The 25,583-nt window shown below is 44.9% G+C and overlaps 1 protein-coding gene across 1 annotated transcript in view; it reads left to right on the forward strand.

Moving 5' to 3' along the window:
* The window catches only part of NNT (nicotinamide nucleotide transhydrogenase), an 832,744-nt gene extending 810,075 nt beyond the window's left edge, over positions 1-22,669 (forward strand). Inside the window, exons 20-22 of the mRNA XM_069627238.1 lie at positions 10,729-10,847; positions 20,039-20,154; positions 20,941-22,669. Of these exons, the coding sequence (XP_069483339.1) occupies positions 10,729-10,847; positions 20,039-20,154; positions 20,941-21,090 (385 nt within the window). The 3' untranslated portion in view covers positions 21,091-22,669. The remainder of the gene's footprint in view (positions 1-10,728; positions 10,848-20,038; positions 20,155-20,940) is intronic.
* Positions 22,670-25,583: the final 2,914 nt, after the last annotated feature.

A 25,583-nucleotide genomic window follows, 5' to 3' on the forward strand; every position in this document is an offset into this window, starting at 1 on the left:
TCCCTGGAAAGATTTCCTCCCAGAGGGAGGGGAGGGGAGGGGGGGGGCGAAATGACCAGCTGATGATGGGCCGTGAAAATGCATGTGCCACCATATATCCTTTTATAAAAGTTATTGTTGTGTTCAATATATGGGGGGGGGGGGGTCGGAAGGGGGCTCAAACTGTTAGTGATTGTGTTTGCAATACAGACCGTGCGGTAACGGTTCTCTCCAGTGGTCCGACGTCGGATTGACAGTTTCCAACCAATCCAAATCAGACGGCACCAATCGATGATGGAAGACTTGGACAGGAGGGGAGAAAAGGGGGAAGGGGAAAGGGTATGGAAGGGGGGGGGGGGAGTTTGGTTAAAAAAACAGCAACGAGAGTGGGGAGGGCGGGATGGTAAAAATGTTGAAGCTTAAGACAGACCGACGTATTGAACAGAACATCCTCATGTCATTGGCAGTCAGAGTAAAAATGGGACACTGAACAGACAAAGGGTATACAACAATGGCTAATGCCAACGTTGCAACCGGCAGGCCCGCCTCGATCAGATTCGGAACACTGAACGTCAAGGGAATTAACTCCCCCACCAAGAGATCGCTCATCGTCAGGGAATTCAAAAGGGCCAATTTGGATATACTTTGCCAAGAAACAAGATACATAAGAGGAGAAGAACGAAGGGTTCTGTTTGCTAGACATGGAACCGAATACTGGGGCTCTGGCCCACTCAGAAAAGCCAGCGTTGGCATTCTATTAAGCAAAGGACTCAAACTGGAAGTACTGAAAACCTGGGCAGATGCGGTAGAGCAGTCACGCTGGTGGGCAGGATACAGGGCACTACCATCACACTCTCCTCCATATGTGCCCCCAATACAGGACAGTCCAGGTTCCTACAACAAATAGTACCCAAAGTCATGCTCGAAGCGGAAGGCCAAGTGATTTTAGGAGGTGACTTCAACATGTGGGGAGATCAGCACTTGATAGGCAGGCTGGCAACCCGTGCGCTAACAACCCACCTGAGGCTGACCGCCCAGAAGTGATTGAGATGATGGACACATATAAGCTCAAAGATGCATGGCGCCACGTGAATCCCCAGCCAACAGGGTTCACATTTTACTCTGCATCACACGCCACGTATACCAGGATTGGCTATATATACACCTCACCCCGGGCCTAATGGAGGCGATGTCTACATCAGAGAACCCCTATAATGTGGTCGGACCACGACATGGTCACGGTTACCCTTACTCAGACGGCACACCCCCACAGGAGCTCAAAATGGCGTAATGAAATGCTCGGGAAGGTTCCACGAACAACTGGCGAAAGACATCAATGAATACTTTGAATGGAATAACACAGGTGAAGTCTCAAAATACACCGTATGGGAGGCAGGGAAAGCCACGTGGAGGGGTATACTAATGAAAGAAGGGGCTGCAAAGAAAAGGGCGAACTCTGATAGAAAACAAGCTCGGGGACGAAATATCACAATTGGACCTGTGCGTGCGCACAATCCACCAGCGCCGAGAGAGAAAAGAGAATAGCGTAGGCGAGCAGGAAGAGAGGAACTGCGTCAGTTGGAGATAGGCCAAGTCGTCCGCAAACTCCAATTTCTGAAATAGAAACATTACGAGAAAGGAGACAAAGCAGATGCGCTACTAGCAGCCAGGTTACCAGGACAGCGAGCAGAAAGATGGGTGTTCTCCATAGAAAATGGAAATGACTTACATGCAGAACACCCCGTCAACATCCCTCAGGCCTTCGCCGACTTCTAGGAGAAATTATACACATCCGAAACTACAACAGATGAAGAGGTTTTCAATGAATATATGAACAAGATATAAAGCCAAGGATTGGCATCCCCTACTACGTGGACCCGCGGAGCAACTAGACAAAGAACCAAAGAGAACAATTTTTGAAATGGTGATGAGTATGTTATGCGGTCATTTTATTATTTTCAGCAGTACAAGCTTGTCCAACTGATTTCATATTCACTCTTTTTATGCAGTATAGACTAATGGACTGGAGAGAATGTGCATTTATGTATGCAGCAATTTTTCTTGCATTTCCAAAAATTCCAACTATTAAATAATTAACTGAATTTTTCTTCCTCCATTAAGAATTGAATGTTGGAGGACAGGTGCATCAACAGTGCATGGTTACTAATAGGGTCCCCGGCTGGGCACCCAGGCTTGACATAGCTTTTTTGTTCCCTTCTCCCCACCTTGAGTAGAAGCCAACTTCTTGTATGCTGCACAGCTTCTATACTCTTGGGTGAAGTAACGCACTTTATCTGTACAGATTTAACATGAACTGTATGTTTTTATGCTATTGTATTATGTATTTTGAATTAGTTGCTATGTGATTTGAGATGTGATAAATATGTCATTTTTATAATCCTCGACTTGGCCCACTTCCTCATTGGTCACTCTTTTCTGATGGCTATATACCTTGCTTGATTTCTCTAGCAGGCTGTACCTTGTGACCCACTTTTTCTCTTTTTTTTCCTTCTCTTTGGTTCTTTATATTAACAAGATAACCATGCCAAGACTAACCCAAGAAATGGCAGAGGCACTCGAATTCCCCATTACAGACAAAAGAATAGAAGATGCCATTAAAAGGCTCCTGAATGGGAAAGCCCCGGGGAACGAAGGCTACACAGGCGGGTTCTACAAAACCTTCATTGACCCGCTCCTCCCATTTATGGTCGAACTCTTCCATCACATACTCCAGACCGGTTCTGCACCCGAATCCTTCTACGAAGCTCTGATCAGTCATTCCCAAAGACGGCAAAGACCCCAAGCAGTGCGCATTTTACCGTCCTATTTCCCTCCTCAACATTGACGCCAAAATATACACGCAGGTCCTCACTGCAAGACTGGAAACACACATGCCCTCCATAATCCACGTTGATCAGGTTGGGTTTATCCTTGATAGACAGGGAGCCGACTCCACTCGCAAGACCCTCTACCTGATACATGAGGTCAATAAAATACCAAATACGTCTGCGCTATTCTCGATTGACGCGGAGAAAGCGTTTGATAGTCGAATGGCCCTTCCGGGAAGCAACATTAAAGAAAATAGGCCTCGGCCTGATACTCCGGCGAGGAATCAAAGCAGTAGACACCTCACCCCAAGCATCCGTAACAGTGAACTCTCAGTATTCTCGCTGGTTCTCACTGAGCAGAGGCACGAGGCAAGGATGCTCTCTCTTGGAAATATTGTTCGCAGACAAAGGCGTGGAGGCCCTGTGTGCACAGGGAAGGGAATACAAACTGGCCCTATATGCAGACGATATTCTACTCCATGTGTAGAACCCTATGACGTCAATACGTCGCGCCATACAACTCATTGATGAATATGGCTCGCTATCGGGCTTCAAAATCAATAGAACCAAATCCATCCTCTTCCCACTACACAAGCCCAAAACTCACCAACTATCTGAATTCACCCATCTGGGCCTCACCATCAGAGGCCCGACGCTATGCTATCTGGGCATCAACCTGACGAGAGGTATTGCCGATATATACAAAGCCAACTTTCCACAACCTCTCTCCGCATTCCATGCCGACCTTGCGAGATGGCAACCCCTCACAATCTCATGGATTGGACGTCTCAACACCATCAAGATGGTTTGTCTCCCACACTTCTTATACCCATTCCAAGTCCTCCCTGTAAAGCTCCCGGAGGACTTCTTCAAACAAGTGAAAAGGGCAATAATCTGATTCCTGTGGGCTGGGGAAAAAACCTAGAATATCGTATGAAATTCTCGTACTCCCCAAAGAACAAGGCGGGGTCGGCCTCCCAGACATAGAGCGATACTACCAGGCGGTCCAGCTAAGAGTCCTCGTTCCCCATCTAAGAGATTGAAAAGACTTACAATGGGTCCAACTGGACAATGATAACCTGACCCCGGTGACACTCTCGGAATGGTTATGGGTCCCCAGACCAAAGCTCACGTGAAAACTGCGGGAACATCCCATTCTGGGGACAATATGGGACATGGGGAAAGAGGGAAAAGGAATGACAAGCATAACATCATGGCTGTCCCCCGAGTCACCTATGGGCCCCGGGAATCAGAGGGGAAATCCCTGAATACCCCAGGTATCAAACCTGGTTTGATGCGGGGCTTGAAAGAGTTGGCCAACTAGAGAGAGAAGGCAAATTCATAGCAATCTCAGAACTAGAGGAAGCCCTCCAGCTGCACCCAATACCGATTTTCCTCTACCTACGCCTGAAGGGTGTCCTGCCAAGATATGTAGAGAACTCGCCACATTTGAGAAAATCCTCGACACGACCACCACAAATAAAGGCCTGATATCATGCATGTACAGTGCCCTGATCAACAAAGGTCAGGACACAACCTCAAGCCTCAGAGACAAGTGGGAAAAGGACTTTAACAGAGAATTCGACCAACACGCCTGGGACACCATCTGTAAAACACCATCCCAAATATCAATCGCTGCACAATACAAGCTTCACACAGTAAAGTTGTTTCATAGATGGCAATATGACCACCACAGACTATCCAAAATGTATCAGACTAATAGCCCAAAATGCTGGAGGGAATGCAGAACGGATGCCAACTACTGGCACATGTGGTGGGATTGCCCCAAAGTACGCATATATTGGAATGAGGTGCTGGGATGGATCAAACAGATGGCATTGAAAGAAAAGCAAAACCCCTCCTGATGCTATTTAGTCTAGAAGATGATGAAGAGGATCTAACCAGGATAAAGGGACTGGCGTCCCCGCTGCTACTGGCAGCGAGAGCAAATCGGGTCATTAAATGGAAATCCCCACATCTCCCAGCAGAAAAGCGATGGATTAGTATTGCAACAAACATATACACGATGGAGAAAATTACGACTCTCCACGGGAATGCAGCGTGCAACGAAAAATTCTGGTGTGACTTTGCTGCACTACACGTCCCACCCCCTCAGATTTCCTATACATTAGGGGGCAGCTAAAACCTGACTCTCTGGTAGTCCCCACCACAAGAAAGAGAGCGGGAACCCTCTGGCCTCTGCCGAAGCCCCTCCGGACAAGGAGAGGAAAAGAAATGTACACCCTGGGCAGGAGGTTAGCCTCCTCAGCAGCATATCAATCTAGGATAGCTAATAACAACACTATTGGCTAGTTATAATTGCTCAGCAGATAGACTTGGCCCCAGAGCCCCTAAAGACTCAGCTCTCACTCACCATTGCTGAGGGAAAACGGGTAGCTAGCTGCATCCCTAAAAATAACGGGTAGCAGACAATGTGGGAAGGATCGTGGCAGAAGGCACAATGATCAAGCACCACGAATGGCTCTGCCAGTCTGGGTTCACACTGGAGACCCAGGCTACATTCTTAAACATGCCTATTGAGCCCAATGCTTTATTTGGCAAAGCAGTTGAGGATGCGCTTAAAAGCGCGAAAGAGGAATATGATGCCCTGAAATCCCTAGGGCAGCTCACCATCAAGCCCTTTGAGCAGAGAGGGGGAATCTAACTCTCACCGGTTTAGAGTACGTAACACCCAACGGTCCTCAAACTACAACCATGGTGGGCAAGGCTCTTCCTGGGGTTCTTCACAAGGGCAGTCCTCCCAACAGGGGTTGCAAAGAGGCCAAAAAAAGGTCGAAGTAGGGGCAGATCCTCCTCCTCCTCAAGAGGGGGCTCAACCCCTCTCAAGCAATGGCCACCTGCTACTGCTTCCCTGCCATGCCACTCCAGTAGGAGGTTGCATTTCACACTTTGCCCACGCATGGCAGGGTATCACTTCGGACAAGTCGGTACATTACACTGTGGCAGGGGTATTGCATAGAGCTACTCCAAACACCAGCCAACCACCCGCCAAAACAAAGGCAGACTTCACAAGAGGAACAGCTCCTCCTGTTGGAAGAAGTCAAATGACTACTACTGAAGGATGCCATAGACCTCGTCCCGTCAAACCAGGTAAACAAGGGTATTTATTCAATGTACTTCCTTGTGCCAAAAAAGACCTAACAATGTGCCCTGTACTAGACCTGTGCCCTGCAAACACCTCTGTGAAGCCACAAAATTGCTGCACGACAACGCTACAAGAAGTGATCACACTGCTAAAACGGGGGCTCTACTTGGCAAGCTTGGATATAAAAGATGCTTATTTTCATATTTCAATGTTTCCAAGGCACAGAAGATTCTTGCGCTTCAGGATAGAGAACCAGCACTACCAATTCAAGATGCTACCCTTCGACCTAGCCTCTGCTCCACGGGTATTCACCAAGGTACTAGCGGTAGTGGCAGCGCTCCTAAGCAGAGAATCAATCCCATTGTACCCTTACCTAGACGACTGGCTGATAACACCTCAAATTTGCAAGCAAAACACCCAGAGAACAATCAATCTTTTTCAATTGGGATTCTCGATCAACAAGAAAAAATAGTCTTGTTCCAAGCAAAACAAAAACAGTTCTTAGGAGCTGTCATAAAGACAGAAGAGGGTCTCGTCTTTCCGTCAAAGGAAAGCATACCAAACCTACTGCTGCAAATACCACAGTATCTAGCCGGTCTCCAGGTGTCCGTACGCAAAGCAATGAGTTTGCTTGGGGATGATTGTTTCATGCATTTACCTGGTCCCACACACACGGCTGCGCATGCATCCAATGCTAAAGTGGTTACCGAAACAGTGGTCTCTGGCAAGCGGTCAGTGGGACGATCTAGTGGTTGTTTTGCAAACCCTAGTTCAATCGCTACGCTAGTTGACAAAGGAAAACCTGTTAAAGGGAAAACCTTTTCACAACCCGGTAGTGCAAGCAGTTGTCACAACAAGACTCATCACTCTCCGGGTGGGGAGCCCATTACCTTTACCACACAGCGCATGACCTGTGGACACAGCCCCAAATCACATAAACCTCTTGGAACTGCAAGCAGTACTCCAAGCCCGACACGCTTTCCAAGTGCATCTCTCAGGACAGACAGTACAAATCCTCACGGACAGCACCACTGCCATGTTTTACATAAACAAGCAGGGGGCATACACACATCTGTCCAGGCTAGCATAAAAAAATCTGTGTGGCCACTCGAGGGGGGCATGTTCCCAACATCGCAACATGTTCCAGGGGAACTCATTTCGAGTGGCAGCTCGACAAAGACATCTTAGACGAGATCTTCTCTCTGGGGCTATCCCCATTTAGACGTGTTTGCCACAAGTCAAAACAAACAATGCCCAGACTTTGCATCCAGGTTTCCCTAATACGAACCCAAGGGGAACAACCCTGTGGATGAACTGGTCAGGGAAAGGTGCCTACGCTCAGACCCCTCTCCCCCCCAAACAGCACTACTGAGCAGGTTGATGAACAAGACGCACCAGGAACAAGTGACACTAACCCTAATTGCTCCTATGTGGGCGAGACAACCCTGGATTCCACATATGCACCAACTGGTGATGTGCGAACCAGTCACACTCCCATGCCCCTACAACATGCTCACACAGCACAGGGGCGGATAATGTTTTGCCCTCAGTCTATGAACTTGGCTCCTGAAGTCCTAGTTTGGCCATTTAGAACTACCTCAAAGGTGTATGGAAATACTCGAGGAGCACGCAAACCAAACAAATGGAAGAGATTTGTAATATGGTGCCAGTCAAAGAATGTAAACCCAATAGAATGTACTCCTTCACACATTCTCCATTACATGCTCCACTTCACTCCGGTCTAGTATTCAACTCCATCAAGGTTCACCTAGCCGCTCTATCCGCGTACACCACGTCTCCAAGCAAGGTTTCCTGTTGGAAGGTACCTGTCATTAAGGCATTCATGGAGGGAGTAAAAATACTTTAACCTCCCATTTCAAAACTGCCTCCTGGGTGGGACCTAAATGTGGTACTTGCAAAGCACCTAGCACACCCCCCTTGTAGCCAATGCACAAATCCAGCTTTAGCCACCAGAAAAGCTGTTTCATATGTAAGGTGTCATCTTAGTCTACAAGTTTTGTCAGTGCAAAACCCACAAACACAGGTTGGTACTAAGAAATCACCCTAGGTTTTCACCTAAATTCATATCTATGTTCCATGTAAACCAGTCCATCGAACTACCAGCTTTCTTTCCAAACCCTTCAAGCTCAGCTGAGAAAAGACTCCATACATTAGATGTAAGGCGAGCAGTCTTTTACTATGTAAACTAGACAAGACTGCTACGAAAAACAGACCCACCGTTTTCCTCCATAGCACCTGGCGGTGAAGGTGATCACATCTCAAAGAATGCCATATCCAGATGGATAGTGAAATGCATACAACTCTGCTACTCTCTATCAAAAAAGACTCTGCCTTTCACACTGAGAGCTCACTCTGCCAGGGGTACAGGAGCTACTCTGGCATTCATTGCAAACGTCCCGCTGGACGCCATTTGCAAAGTAGCTACATGGAGCTCCATGAATACTTTTACTCAGCATTACTGCATTGACACACACTAAAGCAGACGCACAGGTGTGACAAGCGGTGCTAAACATCTATTTGCCACTGTACCTTCTCTCAACCCACCACCTTCTCCAGACACTGCTCGCTACTCTATGCATAGCATGTGATCTAAGCAGATCCACAAGCTTCAGAAGAGATGCATTACTCTCCTTATTCGTATTTATGATGCTTGTATCGACTAAGATTCACATGCGCCCAGCCTTCCTCCGCTGTGGAGTAGAAGGTGCATAAATGTATCTCTGGCTTTATCTGCTCTCATCTGCTATATCACATCTGTACTCGGGCTACACTTCATGCTACCTTATGTCAGAACAATCTGAGGGACCTCGATGCGTGAAGGACCATGGGTACAGTAGATGTCACACTAGGGTTAGTATTACTGGTACGCCCTGTCGACGTCCCTTTTTGACTTTCGAAACCAAAAAATGTAATACTCCACAACTACCACAGATTTCGGTCTGTGCATAGCATGTGAATCGAAGCAGACAAAAGCATTAGAAATATGATTACAGTGAGTGATGTATTAGTGCTGACTAGTTTTTGTCGCAGCGTGAGATTCTTGCTAAATTTGGGGAGCACAGCATGACATTAATCAGTCGGTTGAGCGACACTGGGGATCTGTATGCAAGGTTTAAGATCACTGGCTTTCGTTGATAAATGAATACTGTTGAGTTGGGAGACGCATGTATCACTACAGCGCCGAGACAACATCCGGTTTGTGGGTGAGCGCTAAATACTAAATGTGATGTCATCTGTAGCTGCTGACTTTAAGAGCAGCTCCTTCAATTTCAAGAGATTTACCGTAGCCACAAGCCATCCATTCCCACCAACTAAACCCCTAAATAATAAACTGATGTGTTTGAAGTAACTGCTGCGATGAACATTTTTTAAATAGTGCCTTCATCCCTTTTATTAGCAATCCTAATGGTGTTTGATGGTGCATGTGAGGCAGTGATATGAGAGATTTTCACAGAATCGCACATTGTGTTCTAGTGGGGAAACTGTGATTAGGGTGCAGGTCTCTTGCTGTGCACCCTGTAATTCACCTGTTATTTAAACGATGCCTAATCATTTTGCTGGCTGTGACTAGATTAACCATTTCTTTTCTGGTCTTCATCCCAGTCCTCACTGATGCGGCTACTCTGTGAAATATACCCCCAACAGCCAAGAACCTAAGCCTCCCATGGTGGCGTACACAATGTACTCTATTTTCCCAGGCCAGTGAAATGGCTAAATTAGCTGTGTACACCCTTGATGGAGATGGCAGCGAAGAAGTGTGGCAAGTCGCCCTAGCACTTGCCAATTAAGCTTACAGGCTACTTGCACAGAACCACAGGGTGGTGCTTTTGAATATTAGTATTCTGGAAAAAGCTACACAAACTTTGGTTTCCTTTTGTAAAGGGAAACGACTGTGGCTAAACATGGTGTTGGCTACTTTGAGCCCAGGATGCCGGAGACGAAGGCAAGGTTTGCAGCTTATTTGTAAAGGATGTCTGGGATTCAAGGCAGAATCCTTATCTTGTGTGTGTTCTGTAGCACAGTTCCAGGAAAGTTTGAATGCATGTTAGAGATTGAGGGCTCGGTTTGTACTTCCGATATTTCTATGAGATGAGGAAAACTGCACATACTCTTTCAATAGCAGGATGAGTGCCAACGCATCCTGAACCTGATTATGACCTGTGTAAGCTTTGCTGGGGCAATCTGCCAAATATCCCTCTTGATTGTGTAGCACTGCTGGAATCCAAGAATTCCACCCTCCTCTACAGAGCAGAGGGAGCCGTGAGCATATCTATACATCATTAACCCGATGGGAACAGCAGTTAGAAACCTTCAAGAGCCTGCTCCTACAAGAAGATTCTGCTTTGTTGACTAGTTGTAGATGGAGCTTCAGAAGACTGGGGAGGAACTGGTAGAGCCAGCAGGCCAATGGTTACAAAAAAGTCCATGCTAAGAAACCGTTGTCTAGTCTTTGCTGACTCCTGTCATACTTTTAATACGGTGGCTGACAGGAATTATCCTAACACATGTACACGATAAGACTAATAAAGCTCGAGCACCTTTATTTTTAGGAGATAAACAAGCAATGGTTGGTGCAACAAGTAGTGTGCACTCAACCACCGTAGATCATTAATATGGCTTAATTGAATATGGTGATTGTGTTCATAAGACATGTTCAGAATAAAACCGAACCATTTGAGGATATTTAATTGACCAAATATAAAAGCAGTACAATATGTGGACGACTCTTAATTTAAAAAAAAAAATGTAGCAAAACAGAAAAGCTATATCTAACAAGGTTCTTTTGTTTTTTAGGTTTGGAATTCATCCAGTCGCAGGGCGTATGCCTGGCCAACTAAACGTTCTTTTGGCTGAAGCTGGTGTGCCTTACGACATGGTCCTAGAAATGGACGAGATTAATGAAGACTTCCCAAGTGAGTGACTGAAAATGTCTTTTTTTTTTTATTTGTCTCTTTTACGTGACTTTCCTTTTTGAGTATTATTTGTTTCTATAATTCAAATATTTGGGGCACTGGTCAGTGTATTGGTAAATTCACCAGAATGTACTGGAAGATCGATTGATCACATAGTAACCATTTATTTGCTAACAGAATTTTATGTTTGTAATAATTAGCCAGCAATGAGTGAGATTGTTATCCCAGAACAAACCAAAGTTAAATAACTTGATTTATCAGGTGAGGTCCACTGAGGACGAATTCAATCATGTTGAAAATATTGACCAGGTATCGTACCAAAATATCGAACAGGAAAATTCCAAGGATGTAATGGTGCATATATATGCGGAGAAATGCATTTTAAAACGATTGACATTTTCTGGGAGGATGCATCTGCGGTTTTCTGCTGAGTATTTGTTCATTCGTGCTGTTGGAGATGAAGCTGTGCCTCAAAGCTTCAGTAGTTTTTGAAACCCTATCTAACACTACTGGTTAGTTTTCTTAATTCCTTGCTTGACTTGTAGAAACATCTTCCTAACGAAGTATTCCTCAATCTATGCTTGTGGTTTTCTGCCAGCATAGCATAGCCACTAAGGTTTCTAGGCCACCGGCACTAAAATCAAAATAAGAGCAGCCACTAATCTACTTCGCAAGAACAACAATTCTGAATTGCTGGTGTTCTCCAAAATGTTCTCACACCATGACCGGTTTCTCTTGGCTGCATGACCATTAAAGGGTAGCCTCATTGTTTCTCCCGGTAGAGCCGGGATAGCCTGACTGAACCTAAGCAAAGTGTTCCACCTCATAATCGAGGGGATAAAGGGATGATTTGCCTTTCGGGGAATTTAGGCAGCTTACTTGCTGCCCCTAGGAGAGAACCCTCTTTGGCTTGGAATTTTTTTGTCACCAGAATGTTACATGTTTTAAAGGTCTTGTAGTTTATGGCCAGAGAAGGGGGTGTGTTCAAAACGGTGGGCATTACAGTTCTGACATCTTCAGAAGACTGCTCAAATACTTTTCAGAATGGTCTGCCAAAAGGCTTCCCACTCTTCTGGGTTCAATGAAGAGGTACCGAAGAAAGTTGCCTCACCTGTCTACACCAACTGTGCTGCAGAGATTTCCAACTCCCAAAGGTGCCATGAGCTTTGGTGCCATTTCTGTGATAGTGTAATGGCATTAAGTAGTCACTCTGGGAGGTATCCTGTATCCTCCTCCTTATTCCCTCCCTCTGAACCTCCCCACCCCCCTTCCCTCCATTCTAAACATTTGTGTTCTGAAGCAGAGATGTTGGTCTCTGATCTAGGAGTCATTCTCAGTACGCCTTGGAAGAGATCTCCAGGGTTGATACCTTTTGAAGACACCAACAGCACCCTTGCTGTACTCTCCTCGACTTGGGGTTTGTTTGCCCGATGGGACTCTTCACTCCTTTATATGACAGTTGGTGATGAACATGGAGCAATTGAACCCCTGACAGACATTATAATATGACTTGGGAGACATTGTCAAAAGAAAAACTGCTGATTAAGATTTCAAGAAACCAATGTGACCTCAGACAGCTCATCTGTGCTGATTAGCCATTCTGACTACCTGACTACATTGACTGCCTTGTGTGCAGGGTGAAATCTTTGGACCATGGGGACATGGTTCCATGTAATGTCCCCGCAAAAATGTCTCCTAAAAAGTTGCTGTTTTTTGCAGAAACATTATTACATTGAACATGCGGGGGACACCCCCGCAAACTGTTTTTGTTTTTTTTTCTTTTTTAAAAAGGGGAAGAGGGACATCCCTGCAACCTGTCCCCATACATAATGTCACCATATATGTTGCCAATGGCTTTTCCCTGCGATGATATGAATGCGGACATTACCTGATACTGGGTACAATAACTTGTTTGGTCTGATCACTTCGTAGTCTCTTTCCTAGACACCTACACTAGTCCAATTCATTTAACCTCATCATAAACTGCCCATAGTCCCTCTTTGTAGCTACTGACCAGATGACTTACAATGTGTACTTTCTGCTCGCAACTACGAAAGATCAGTTGGCACTGAGAAAATTATTATAATTGTTCATTTATAACGTGCTTAATACCAGGAGTGGTTTCTAAGCGTGGGATCGGGATTCAAACCTGTGTTGCGCTGCGTTGTCTTGCTTCCCAGACGAGCACGTTTCCCCTGAGCTATCCTTCCTACCCAAGGAGGAGGCTTCCAGTTCATGCTATGCCTTCTGGTTGTCAGACAGTAATAAAAAAAAAACTGTAAGGAGGGAAAACATCTTGAACACAGATGTGTGACCACATATTTCACCATCTGATGGGACACCATGCAGATCATCTCTTCATAGATATCTGGCTGTTAGTAAACCCAAATCTTTCAATAGCATTTAAAATAGTTAAGGACCTTTACTTCTCTGGACCCTTTGGCAGTTACTCTTCATTTACAATCTTTAAGCATCCTATCCTCTTGTGGACCAATCCAGCAAACAACAAAATATACAATATTTTAAAGATATACACTATTGTAAGTATTGCATTAGGTAAAACACAGCTCATCTAACTACAACACATTAGTAAACAGATGACGTGTCAAAAACCATACAGTAGTTTGATCAAGATCACCACAAGTGGAAGGACAGTTCTAATGAGGTACAATATTACACTTTGTAGGGCAAAAAGCATACATAGTGCCCCTGCAGCATTTCATTGTAAGGTGATGTGTGGTACTGTAAATACACAGTCCATCTGCATTGGTATCCTTCAGGGGTGAGATGAGCAAGGAAAGTTCATCAAAAATACTTTACTTACCTCCACAGGTCAGGACAGAGTTAGTCAGAGCAAATACTCATGGGTGCCTTGAATGTCAATGGAAAGAACGTTTACCAAAAAAATCAATATTCTAGTCAGTTTACAATCAATGAGAACAACTCTGGAAAACCCAAGTACACCTCATGCTCTCCAATTCTTCAGAAAACATCTTTGTGGAGTCCCTGTACCCCAGAAATAACAGGGCTACTGAATTAAGGACATTTGGGTATATTATTGAGTATGACAAGCATATGGTGTATGCATCCATTGTGTGGTCTGGGGGAAATTCAAATTGCCTGATGTCTGGGAACTTGATGAACAATCTGAAGACTCTACTACAGCTGCAGAGGAACTTAGAAGAGGCGTGTTGACTGGATACTTTAAGACTGAGATGCGTATGCACCACTCACAGATTTTGGGTCTGACATTTGTTCATTCAGCATTTTTATTTATTGAGCATTTGTATGGCGCATATATAAAAGTGTTTCCTGGCACCACAAGACAAAAATGGGGTGGGGGTGTGGGGGTTGTAATAGAAGAAAAAAATTCAGTTTATAGAGACCATGTAACAATCCTACTGTGCAAGTGGAAAGACAAAGGTGGTTAAGTGCAGGGGAGGGTGGAGTAGGGATGGGAGGGGGTGAAGTGTGGGAGTGGGGGGCCAAATTGGGATGAGCAAGTGCAGAGGGGGGCCACAAGTGCAAGTGCCACGGAAAAAAGGGGAACGGCAGACAAGTGCAATGGACAGGGTGGACCAGATTCGGGCTAGTCCGGGGAAGGGTGCCCAAGGGTTGGTGCTGGTTAGGGATGCTGGGGGAGACTGGCCGGGGATGGTCTGGCTCCTGTATGACTCAGAAGGGGCCAGACACCAGTTGCAGTGGCAGAGGGATAATGAGCATGGAAGAGGGAAGGAGGAGGAGCAAAGGAAAGTCTTGAGAAGTTTACGGAATTTACGAAGATCTTGCTCAAGTCTGAGAGGGGCAGGGGGTGGTGTTCCAGAGGGAGGAACCTGCCAAAGAAAGTGATCTACCTCAACTCTCTGCTTGGAGAAATGTCTGACCTGCAGAGAGTTGGAGCTAGAGAACCGAAGAACTCTAGCAGGGAGGTATTTAGAGAGAGCATGCTGGATGTAGAGGTGTCCTGGGCCCCAGGCTACCTTGTGGATGATGCAAAGGGTCTTGAATTTGATCCTTGCTGTCACCGGGAGACAGTCAAGAGATTTTAGGGCTGGAGAGATGCAGTCCCTGGGCTTGAGGACATGAGTCTTGCAGCCCTATTATGGATTAGTTGAAGGGGGCAAAGGTAGGAAAGAGGCAGATTGAGTAAGAGGCTGTTGAAGTAGTCCAGTCTAGAGAGAACCAGCGATCTGGAGCCCTTGAGCTTCCGGGGAAGCTTTGAAAGAGTGTCGGGTCAAAGATGACCAAAGGTTTTTTTGCCTCACAGAAGGGTGAAGAGAGGGGGCCCAAGGAGGGTGGCCAGAGACTGTTAAGACAGAGATCATTGGCAGAGCACAACGCTTGAATAGCAGTCAGGCAGTCTGGTATGAGAGGAAGAAAATGAGATGGATGGAGGATGAAAGCTTAAAGGAGAGCTGTGTTTTATGATCTTGTGTGGTGAACACTCTGGGTGTCTCTGCTCCTTTTCAGGTCTGGTTGCATCTGTACTCTAGCATCTTGAAGCATCTCTTGTGCTAGATGTAATTACCAATCGAGATCAGACCTAATACCCGAACGGACTCAAAAAAAATGGCAAAGTACTAGTTTATTCTCAGATTAAATAAAGCAGGGTCAACTAAAACATCAGACGGATGCTTGCACACTCACAAACTTGATTACACAGGGGTCTTGTACACCAATATGCATCATCTATGATGTCATCCTACGTGGCAAACCATAAAACGTATTAGTTGTAGGGATTTGTTTATGGGAACATATCCACTTATAGAATATATACGGTTAATACTTCATTGGCTGTCTCTTACCTGTAAAACAACCTCGAACTACTTCTATATATAATACTGGTTATAGCAAACCTAATGGCAGCAGATTAGTCTCTGTTTAGCAGGTTGTCCCATAGACCCACTGATTGGTTGGCATTCTCATGCAACCTTGGACTTTCAACACGGCTAGCAGCATGTAAGGAAACTGAAATCCAGGTGCTTGGATCACATCAGATTACTCCCCTCTTTCCCAATTAATCCATCTCTCAAAACAACCATGAGCCAAAGTGTCCCATCTGTAGTTGACCTTGTAGCCTGCTCTAGGACATTCAAGGGAATGAAAGCACATTGCTATCTTCATTTGAGGCTTAATAAATACCCCTTGCTTTAGACCTCCATGTCACATGTGAAGAGACCACAAATTTGTCCAGATCAGCCTCTTATTTAATGCTATTTGATTATATTGGATGCTGTTGCTCCTCCTGGCCTCTAGAGACTTGCTCACTCTATCTTGTATAATCTTTTTACACTTTTAATTGGCCAATACTTGGCTCTTACAAATGTTTTCTCCTCTTTTAATCTAAGAAAAATGTTTTCTCCAAGGCTTATCTGCCTGTCTCACTTTGTGCTTTGCTGCTATTCTTTAAAAAATAGCATCCTTGATCCCCAGCCAACGTTGACTCCTCTTTGCTTTGCACACAAAGCTGTTCTTCCAGCGTCTCCTGACTCTGCAATCCTGATCGGCTTCTGAAGTAGTTAAATTGAATATTTAAACGAGCCGGCATCCATTTTCCAATAATGGCCGTCCTTGCCACGTTATATATTACTCTATAGGAAGTTTCTATGCATCTCTTCTACCTTGCGTTGCTGTGTAGTTTCCCTTATTGGTCAGCAAGTTGCTTGATTTTCTGTCACATTCATGATTACTTCATCATTTCGTACATGTTCCACTTATTGCTTGTTATATCGTCTCTCTTCAGTATTTTCATATCTTTTGAGCATGGCTTCATACATCTTCTCCATGACATCACTCTGCCCTCGTCGGATTTCACTCAGCGCTCCATGATGCCCAATGGTGTGTGCCGACATCTTTCCATACCCCATCCTTCTACACTCTCGGACAACCCCAACATATGTACCCTCGCACTGAGTGCATATCGTCTCTCATACACTCGATGAGGTATGGCCATGACACATGGGGTCTCACACAGAGCCCTTGTCCTACTGCTCCAGTATGACCGTGGTGAGGGGACGGGAGCTAGGGAAAATGAGTCCACCTGATCCTCTACACACCCAATTGCAGACCTTTGGCAATCAAATATTGTTTGGCAAGATTGTATGCAATACCATTTGGGTGCACTACAGCAACCTTGACCTCCTGGCAATAGGAACACAACCTTTGGTAGAAGTCTGTACTACACAGGTTGGTAGTGTGGCTGAGCAGCCAGGCTGATCTCAAGAGGTGGCAATTTGAGCAGTAGGGTTGTAGCAGTCTCACAGTGACAGTTATTCAAATAAACACTGATACTCAAGGTTTCTTGATAAAACAATTATTTTATTTACCAGTCGGTTATATAAGCCTTCTTCAGAAGGGAGCAAAATATGTAACAATTATAATACACTTCCAAAACACACACTTAGCTTCTCTAAATCAGACGATACCCATTGGGGATGGCACACAGACACTTCCTACGCCCTCAGGTTACTTAAAAAGCGAGGACATTGTGGAAATGGATTTATCACTAGTACATTTAGAGCAATACAGAGTTTGGTTCAAAGGTTAGATATGGGAATAAAACAAAGGGAGGTTCCTGGCAGGATAGCTCAACTGCAACATGCTCGCCTTGGAAACAAGACGACGCAAAGCAACACAGGTTCGATCCCCTGGTCCATGCTTACCTGTGGGTATTTAGCGCATTATAAATACGCAACCAGGCCATATTCCTGTAACAGCGCCTCGATGCCCCCGTGTGTGAGCACTTTAAAAATGCTAAATAAAAATAATTAACCAATAAATCAGAAACGGGCAAGTACTTTTTGAACCTTCCCTTCCAATGTCAAGTAAATGTAACCCTTTCCTGTGGGAAAAAAGGTAAAGGCACAGAGTCAAAGTCAAAGAGTCTGTCAGGAAGCCAGGACAGCCAATGGTAGTTGAACAAATCTAGGGTAGCTGAAGATCTTCTTTGCAGTTAAGTAAAAGTCTTGCACAATTTCTTTAGAAGGGTTTGTAGAAATAAGCTTCACTTGAAGGGCCGCAAGTTGGGAGTCTTCTGAGGGGCAAAGCTGTCAGCAACTCTGTAATGGCAACCAAGACAGGTCTCAACTGAGAGCAAGTAAGGCTACCCCACAATAGGTAAGTTCTCTTAGACTTTACAGTACCTTTGGTTAGAAGAAATGGTTCCAGCTGTGTTCTGTTCCTGTACAGCTCTGCAGATCCTTTTGTTCCTGAGCCTCAGTCGTGGGGACAAGAGGGAAGACGTCTGGGGACTCCTGCACTGCAATGGGAGGGTCCGCGGCAGCAATGGGCAAACTTCAATTCAGCTGCACTTCAGTGTTTCAGCTCCTGCGTCTGACAACAAATAGCAACACTGCGGTTCTCGGATACCACTTTAGACTTTGCTCGCATCTGGGGGTCCAGACTTGGTCAGTGTTGAGGTGGCTCAGGCTTGGTCAGTCCTGCTTCAGGAAGTCCGGAGTATCTTCCTAGCGCTCAGGTCCGACTTAAAAGCGATCCACACGGTTTGGTGTTCCTCTCCCTGGCACTTCGGTTCCAGCAGCAGCAGTGGAAGTACAGCCAGCTTAGAGAGGATGTCCGAACGAGTTCACTTTGGGGTTGATTGGGCCCACCAACTCAAGGGAAGAAGTCATCCTTGCAGGGCTTCTCTAGTCGAAACTAATTCAGAGCTTCAGCACAGCAGCAGGGCTTCACCGGGCAAACCAACGGTTCAGGAGTTGCAACAGGCGTCTCTTCCAAGTAGTGCTTTGGATTCCTTCATCCAGTGGTTGACTCTGCCTTCCAAGCCAAAACCTTTGCCTTTTTATGCACGTTTCCCCCATTGATTCCATTCTAGCTGTCAATCATACAGCAGGGTGGCTGTCCTTGCCGGACAGCCAGCCGGCCAATCACCTTTGGGTGAATTCCTGTAACCAAGAGGATTAAGCACAGGGAGTTTCGGGCACCTCTCACTTCCTGTCCGCCGCCAGACATACTGGAGCCAAAGGCGGGCTTCACTTGGGAGTCCCGCCAAAGACAAAACGAACAAAGGGACCAAAACTGGTTTGGCACCAGAGTAAATCTCAAGAAGGGCCTTTCCAGCAAAAAATGGCAAAAAATTATGATTGGGCCATTTCAACAAAATGGGCACCCATGGGTGCATTACTCCAGCTGCGAACGCAGCCCGGTAAAAACACACAATGGTAATAAAATGTAAACCACTGCCACCAGCCATTAATTGTAGAAAGGGTAACATAAAAATGTTACATGAGAAACTAGACAAAGGGGATACTAAGTAACCCCTCTAGCACCCTGCGGTGAGATAGTGTGTGCTGGGTCTAGAAAGTTGCAAAATGGAAGTAAAGTCAATTTCACTTCACTGCTCTTGGAAAGAGTACTTTCACCACGAGAAGGTATTTAAACCTTTGGGAAATCTAAGACTTCCCTGTGCCATTGCTTTTGTCACAATGCAAAGATGATGCCAGTGGAGTCTGTCGGACTCCAAAGTCAAAAGAAACAGTATAAATCACACAAAAATACACAAGAGATCTAAAGTCCAGCAAAAAGAGCTGGGGGTCTCTAAGGTAGAGAGGCATGAGCACATTTCTGAGAATTCTCCCTAACAAATAGTTTCTTTGCCCTGTGCCCGTTCTGCCTTTCCTGGTGGTTGCCTGGGGTCAAAAGGCAGAACTGAGGAAAATGGCACTGGTGGCTTGGAGTATATGCATGTATGGCATCCCTTCCTGCATGAGAATGCACCACTTAGTAGTGATGGAGCCATTCTCTGAGCTGTACAGTGCCACCTGGTAGCTGCCGACAATTTGCTGGAGCAGACCATGTCACTGGTGTATTTCTCAAGAGGAATTTGTGGTAGGAATATTGTACCCATCAGAAAAAACATTTACCAAAGGTAAGTACATTCTTGGTATGCAACTTTATTTTTTTTTCATCTCTGGAAGCTAACCTTTTAATGCCCCCATCAGTCTAAGGTGTCTTTATAACTTCCATACAGAACTTCATTGAATGCATTTTTACACAATTGTGGGGCAAATTAATGTTTCCATTGCATTTTTGTCTACCTCTAAATTATTTCGCTGGTGCATTAACGATGATCAATGGGAACACAGGGTCTGTACCTTTTGATGTACACGTACGACTGCATTGTAAAAATGTGTCTTCTGCACTCTGTAAAATGTAATTTTGTTTTTGTACAGACACCGACTTGGTCCTTGTAATTGGTGCCAATGACACAGTTAATTCAGCTGCCCAGGAAGATCCTAACTCAATCATAGCTGGAATGCCAGTCTTGGAAGTCTGGAAATCTAAACAGGTGAGCACTTTAATCTCGGCATGCAAAGGACTATGGGGGGTGAAGTGTATAAAGAGGGACTATACATTTGGATCTGTGAAACTTATCTGTTAAAGTTGACACTGCTCATTCTTGAGCAACATAGAGCTTTGATTTGGGACTGAGGGAGAATTTCTCCAGAAAAGTACAATGGGACGAAGCAGTGGGGAGGTAGTGCAAAATGGAGTATACCAGTTGATGTATACCATTTTCCTGATAGAATTAGGACAGAAATAGTTGCAGGAAACGCTGTGGAAAGGAAGATGTGTATTTTTGCTGGGATCTGGGAATATTCACAGTGGGGATACCCCACACATAGCACAGGCTAGAGGAATCCATGTTTGCAAGTAGTTCGAAATTTTACATGTATGGGTAAGCAGGACTGTTTCACAGCTACAACTGCCCTTTGCCCATTCCTCATTGATTGCCCCGTTTTTTTTTTAGCATTAGTTAGGAGTAAGTCGGGCATTCATTTGTATAAAACCAGTTTTGTTTACAATTCACTGGAATAACTATCAAATAAAACTCATCCAGGCTAACAATCTATATATGCAGACGAGTGATTTTGCACACCACAGGCATAGTTGTACGGAGGAATTTCACATGTTTGTTTCCTGTGCAACATTTGTTCTATGTTCTCGGTAGTGGAGGCAGACAGGTTATAAAAGCTTAGAATGCCATTTGTTGAACTTTTCAAATGGAACACTCGATAACGAAAACTGTCATGTACTTTTTTTCTTCTTTAACCTAGTCGGTTTGTTTTTGCAGGTGATCGTGATGAAAAGGTCGCTGGGTGTTGGCTATGCTGCTGTCGACAATCCAATCTTCTATAAGCCCAACACCAACATGCTTTTAGGCGATGCGAAGAAAACCTGCGATGCCCTGCAGGCCAAAGTTCGAGAGTCGCTTCTAAACTAAATGCTGCCGTTTGCCCAAACCATTACACCCTGGCTAGTATTTGCAACAGAAAGAAGATGGAACTTCATCATATGAGACATTTTTCAAAAGACACATGGAGGGAAAACGTGTGTGAACTTAAGCAATGGGGCACAGACTGACTAGAACAAAATATTAAAATGCTGTTGTCTTCCCTAGCTGTAAGATAAATGTCTGGTGTCTTGGGGATAAATAATCATGTTTAATATTTTGCTGTTGAGAAGAGTAGGTAGTATTGCCCCCACAGCAAGTTGTAAAATTATAAATATGTAGAGTATCAGTACGTTCCAGTTTACTGTAGTAAACGTAGAAATTGGCATGATACGAGTATCTCAAGCGCCTGTAGTACCCAGAAACCTTAATGCATATTAACTCTTAACTTTATTACTCCCAACATTGCTGGCCCATACTTGTAATACAAACATCCCATTTTGTTCATCTCCTTTTCAAGCATTGTTAATAATTTTGTATTGAATTCTAAAAAGGAATCAAACACTTTGGTTGTCAACATACTTGTAATACTATCTACAGAAACGTTTTTGTATGTAGCTTTTTTACATAGGGGTTTTAATAGTCATTTGCACAATCCTACACATATAAGTAAAATCAACTAAAAGTATGCCCATTTGTATCCTAGTACTTGGTTGTCTACCCTGGAATAGTTAATATATTTTTAACGTTCTGCTAAAATACTGTGAAGCAACATTCTGGCTGCCTGCAGTAGAAACTGCTGTTTTATTTCTCTTATGCTACAGTGGGTTTGGGTTAAAGTCAAATATTTGACTAATAAAATCAATGCATAATATTATGCCAATAGCAGAAAAAAGGACTTTGGGAATTGTGGCCAAGTACAAATGGCTGGACGTGTTGTGCTAGGAAGCATTAGCATATGACGAGGAAACCTACTTTCTACTGTGAAGTATTGGAAGGAAAATTAATCATCTTGATTTTATTTATGGAACAATCACTGTGTAGATTGGGACCTTTTCTAGCTCATTACATTAAGAGGTACATACATTGGTGGGGTACATTGTGCCAGTAGGACATTATAGAACTTGTATACGATAACTGCAAACAAAACCAGTACTAAATAGTGAAGACTTAAATAACTGAGCATATTTTAAGATGTGGTTACATTCTAAAGTAACTAGTTTATACTATTGGCAAGTGCTTAAGTATGAATACTTTGCATAATTGATTCCTGCGCTAATGTAACACCCCGTTGCTATGGTGAACATGTTCTTGAAACTAGACTATGCAAGATTGGGATTCAGGTTTATCTGACTTACGTCTCACATAAGGACTCCAAAACCAATGTAATCCAATAATTCTTGTTAACATACCATGTTTCAAAATGGGATAAAAATTCAGTTGGGAATAAGTGTTGCCGATAGGTTATGCATATATACCCATTGATGTCCAAATTCATCAAAAATCCCTTTTGTCTTTTTGAATACATGCACCTTGTTGTGTATAGGAGGTACAGTACCAGTGTTAATATTAGAACTGTTTTTATCATGAAACCTTCTGGAGAGATCTATAAAAAAACATACTAATATCACCAAGCTCCTCGTTATTGTTTTTTATAATCGATCTGAAGCAAACCTCTGATTACATATTAAAGTTGTGGTCTCCACATGGTTTCAATACTGTATAAAGGGTAATTGAACAGTTGCAACAGAGAATAAAAAGCTTCTGAGGGTTTTTCAGAACCTGGTGAGTAGTTTTTAGAAGTCAACTTAAAGGTGCAACCAAATTACACTAGAGTCTTTCACCAAACTATCAAAGGTAGAGTGACTGACAAGGATATGGAAGTCCAACTGCCCCGCAAGTTTTGTTGTCGTGGACACACGTTTTTAACAGCATTGGGTTCGATGGACAAGAAGCCCATAAAGGGAAAAAGCACTTCTACTGTTTGACAACTGCCATTTGCTTTTGTGTCCACTAAATGGCAGCAGGGTGCGGTGTTGCTATTTACGATTTAGGAAGTGTCATTTTTTGATAACTGTCACTACTGCACCATCTAATTCAGTCAGTTGTGCTGGCAACTTATTTTCAGGAAAGTTGTAACGACTAGATGGTTTGTGGATCATGCCAACAATATCTTGTGCTGAAGAGGGGTATGGTAGGTCGGGCCACAATATTGTCATTTTGTGCTCTCGTTGAGTGGTCTTCTACATTCTCTGAAGGATCCCATTCTTGCAGTCTGAAGTGTTCCAGGAGGTGGGAGGTCAGAAGCGTTAAATGACAGATGCATCCTTTGTCAGTTTTAGGGGGAACCCAGCATCTGTTGTACCCTCCCTACCACAGTTTACTACAGCTGGCACATGCTTAAATCTTCTAGATAAAATCGCCACTGGTCCTCTTGGGTGCCATCTGTTACCAATGTTTGAAAAGGCGTTTCTGGCACGAACTGTCATGAAGGATTCAGGCACTGGTTTCGCACCCCAGCCCACACACCCTTTGCTTCCATCCCCACACACTCCATATAACTGGCAGACCAACAGGGGACCCAAACCTTCCATTGTATCAAACAAAAGCAGAACACACATTTTATGAATCGAGAAAAGCAGTACATTTTAAAATGTTAACATAGATCAGTATCTGCAGTTGTCTTCCCCAAGAAATGTCCCCATCAAGATTTGCTCAATGTCCGACCTGAATGTAATGGAGAGTCTAATACAACAAAAAATACTCTGAGGCCATGTAGCTTATTTTTAATGATAAAGAAGACACTTCTGGGTAGTATGGCTTGTCATGCTCTGACACATTTTGGTGTTTAGTAGTCCATGATGGAACAGCACTTTCAGTAATGGGCTTTTGTTTAAGGAGCATGGGATCTGGCATGGATTGACATGCTCATGAATATTCCCTGTCAGGCTGGGAATCCTCAGTTAAAAGAAAAACCTGTTTCAGTTTCCCTTACAAACTGTATTTCTCCTTTAAACCAATCACTGTCTTCTGGGCCATACTGCCCCCTTCCAATGACAGTCCTCTCCCTAAGCCCCTCCTCTGGCAGCCATCTTCAGATTTTTACCGCATGCTTCAGTGTTGAGTCCTTGAGTTTGCTCGCTGAGCTACTTCTACGTGCTTTTGTTACTTTCAACGGAAAAGGGTTCCATTTCTGTTCCAAAAGAGCCTGTGTGCTCTTCTCTCCGTCTGCCGACAGTGGGGATCCGTTGTCTGTGAATTTCGCCGCCCCTCAAGTGCAAATATCGTCTAAGGCCTACTTTGCCCCCTCCGACCATGACGGAGGAGAAGAAAGGAAGATCCCACTTCAAGCCTAGCACCAAGTGCGGGCTACGGAACGTGTTTGTGGAGGACAATGCCTCTGCTGTCTTTATCCTGACCACGAGGAAGGAGAGTGCGAGAGCTGCCTCTGCTTCTCCAAGGAGACGGTGAAGGATAGGCACAGTAGACTGGTGGTGTGGCTGAATGCCAATGCCTCTGCCCGGTGCTCCGAGCAGGGTCATGCCTCACCCAGGGCCGGCCGGTCCGAGGAATGGGCTTCTAAGTCCTTTGAGGCCGCCTCATCCATGGGGGCCCCAAGACAAGTCTAAGCACCACAAGTTGCACCAGGGTCACAGCACAAGCGGGTTCAGCGATGGACATGGCAAGATCTACATCACCTCCACCTCAATTGCCAGCAAGCGATCAAGCTGCTCCTCGAAAAGAAAATGGTCCAACCCAGCTAAGCTGCTGGAGCAGCCCGAAAAGCTTGGGATGGAGGAGAAGACAGCCGAACTGCCCAAGAAAGCCCAATCGACTCAGGAGATGTCTGCATCGACGATGGAGCTGGTGGCAGCTGCTCGCACAAAGGCAAAAAGGGGTTGACCCCGCAAAGGTAGCCCCCACAGCATAGGTGTCCCTGCCTTCGAGGCAAGAAACCGCCGCAGTGACTTTGGCGAAGTCTGCTGGCATGCAGGAGAAGAGGATGCCGTCTGATCCTGGCTCCGACCCCTCGGGGTGGTTAAAGGGGGCGGGGCAAGGAGGCCCCAGACAAGCCCCAGGCCATGGAAATTTCATCCATGGACGAGGACCTGGAGTTCTTACACCCTGTCACGACTGCTACTATCTTCTCTGGCACAGAGGCAGCATGAACTCTTGCCTCCCCGTAAGGTCTTGGCACCTGGGACTGGTATGAACCAAAGGTAACCGCGACCCGTCGGGGGAAAGAGGGTTAGGGTCCGTAGATGGGATGGGTAGAGGGTAGCAGGGTAAACCGGTAAGAGGGTTAGGGAGAAGTTGTGGTTAGGGTAACATGCTCCTCGGCTCCTGCCGCTTATCTCACTGGTTCAGCTTGTGGTGTGCTCTCCGCCCTTTCAGACCACAATCTCACTACACACACAATTTGCCCAGCAGTTTTGAAGCCTTTGTAGTGGAGCCTCTAACCACACTGCTTGAGCTTTTGCCTGGAGCTCTAACCAATGCCCTTTACTTTTATTGCACCTTGGTAATCATTACATGTGCTACTG

Source organism: Ambystoma mexicanum, chromosome 6p, assembly GCF_040938575.1.
Source record: "Ambystoma mexicanum isolate Mex_15411 chromosome 6p, UKY_AmexF1_1, whole genome shotgun sequence".
Taxonomy (NCBI): domain Eukaryota; kingdom Metazoa; phylum Chordata; class Amphibia; order Caudata; family Ambystomatidae; genus Ambystoma; species Ambystoma mexicanum.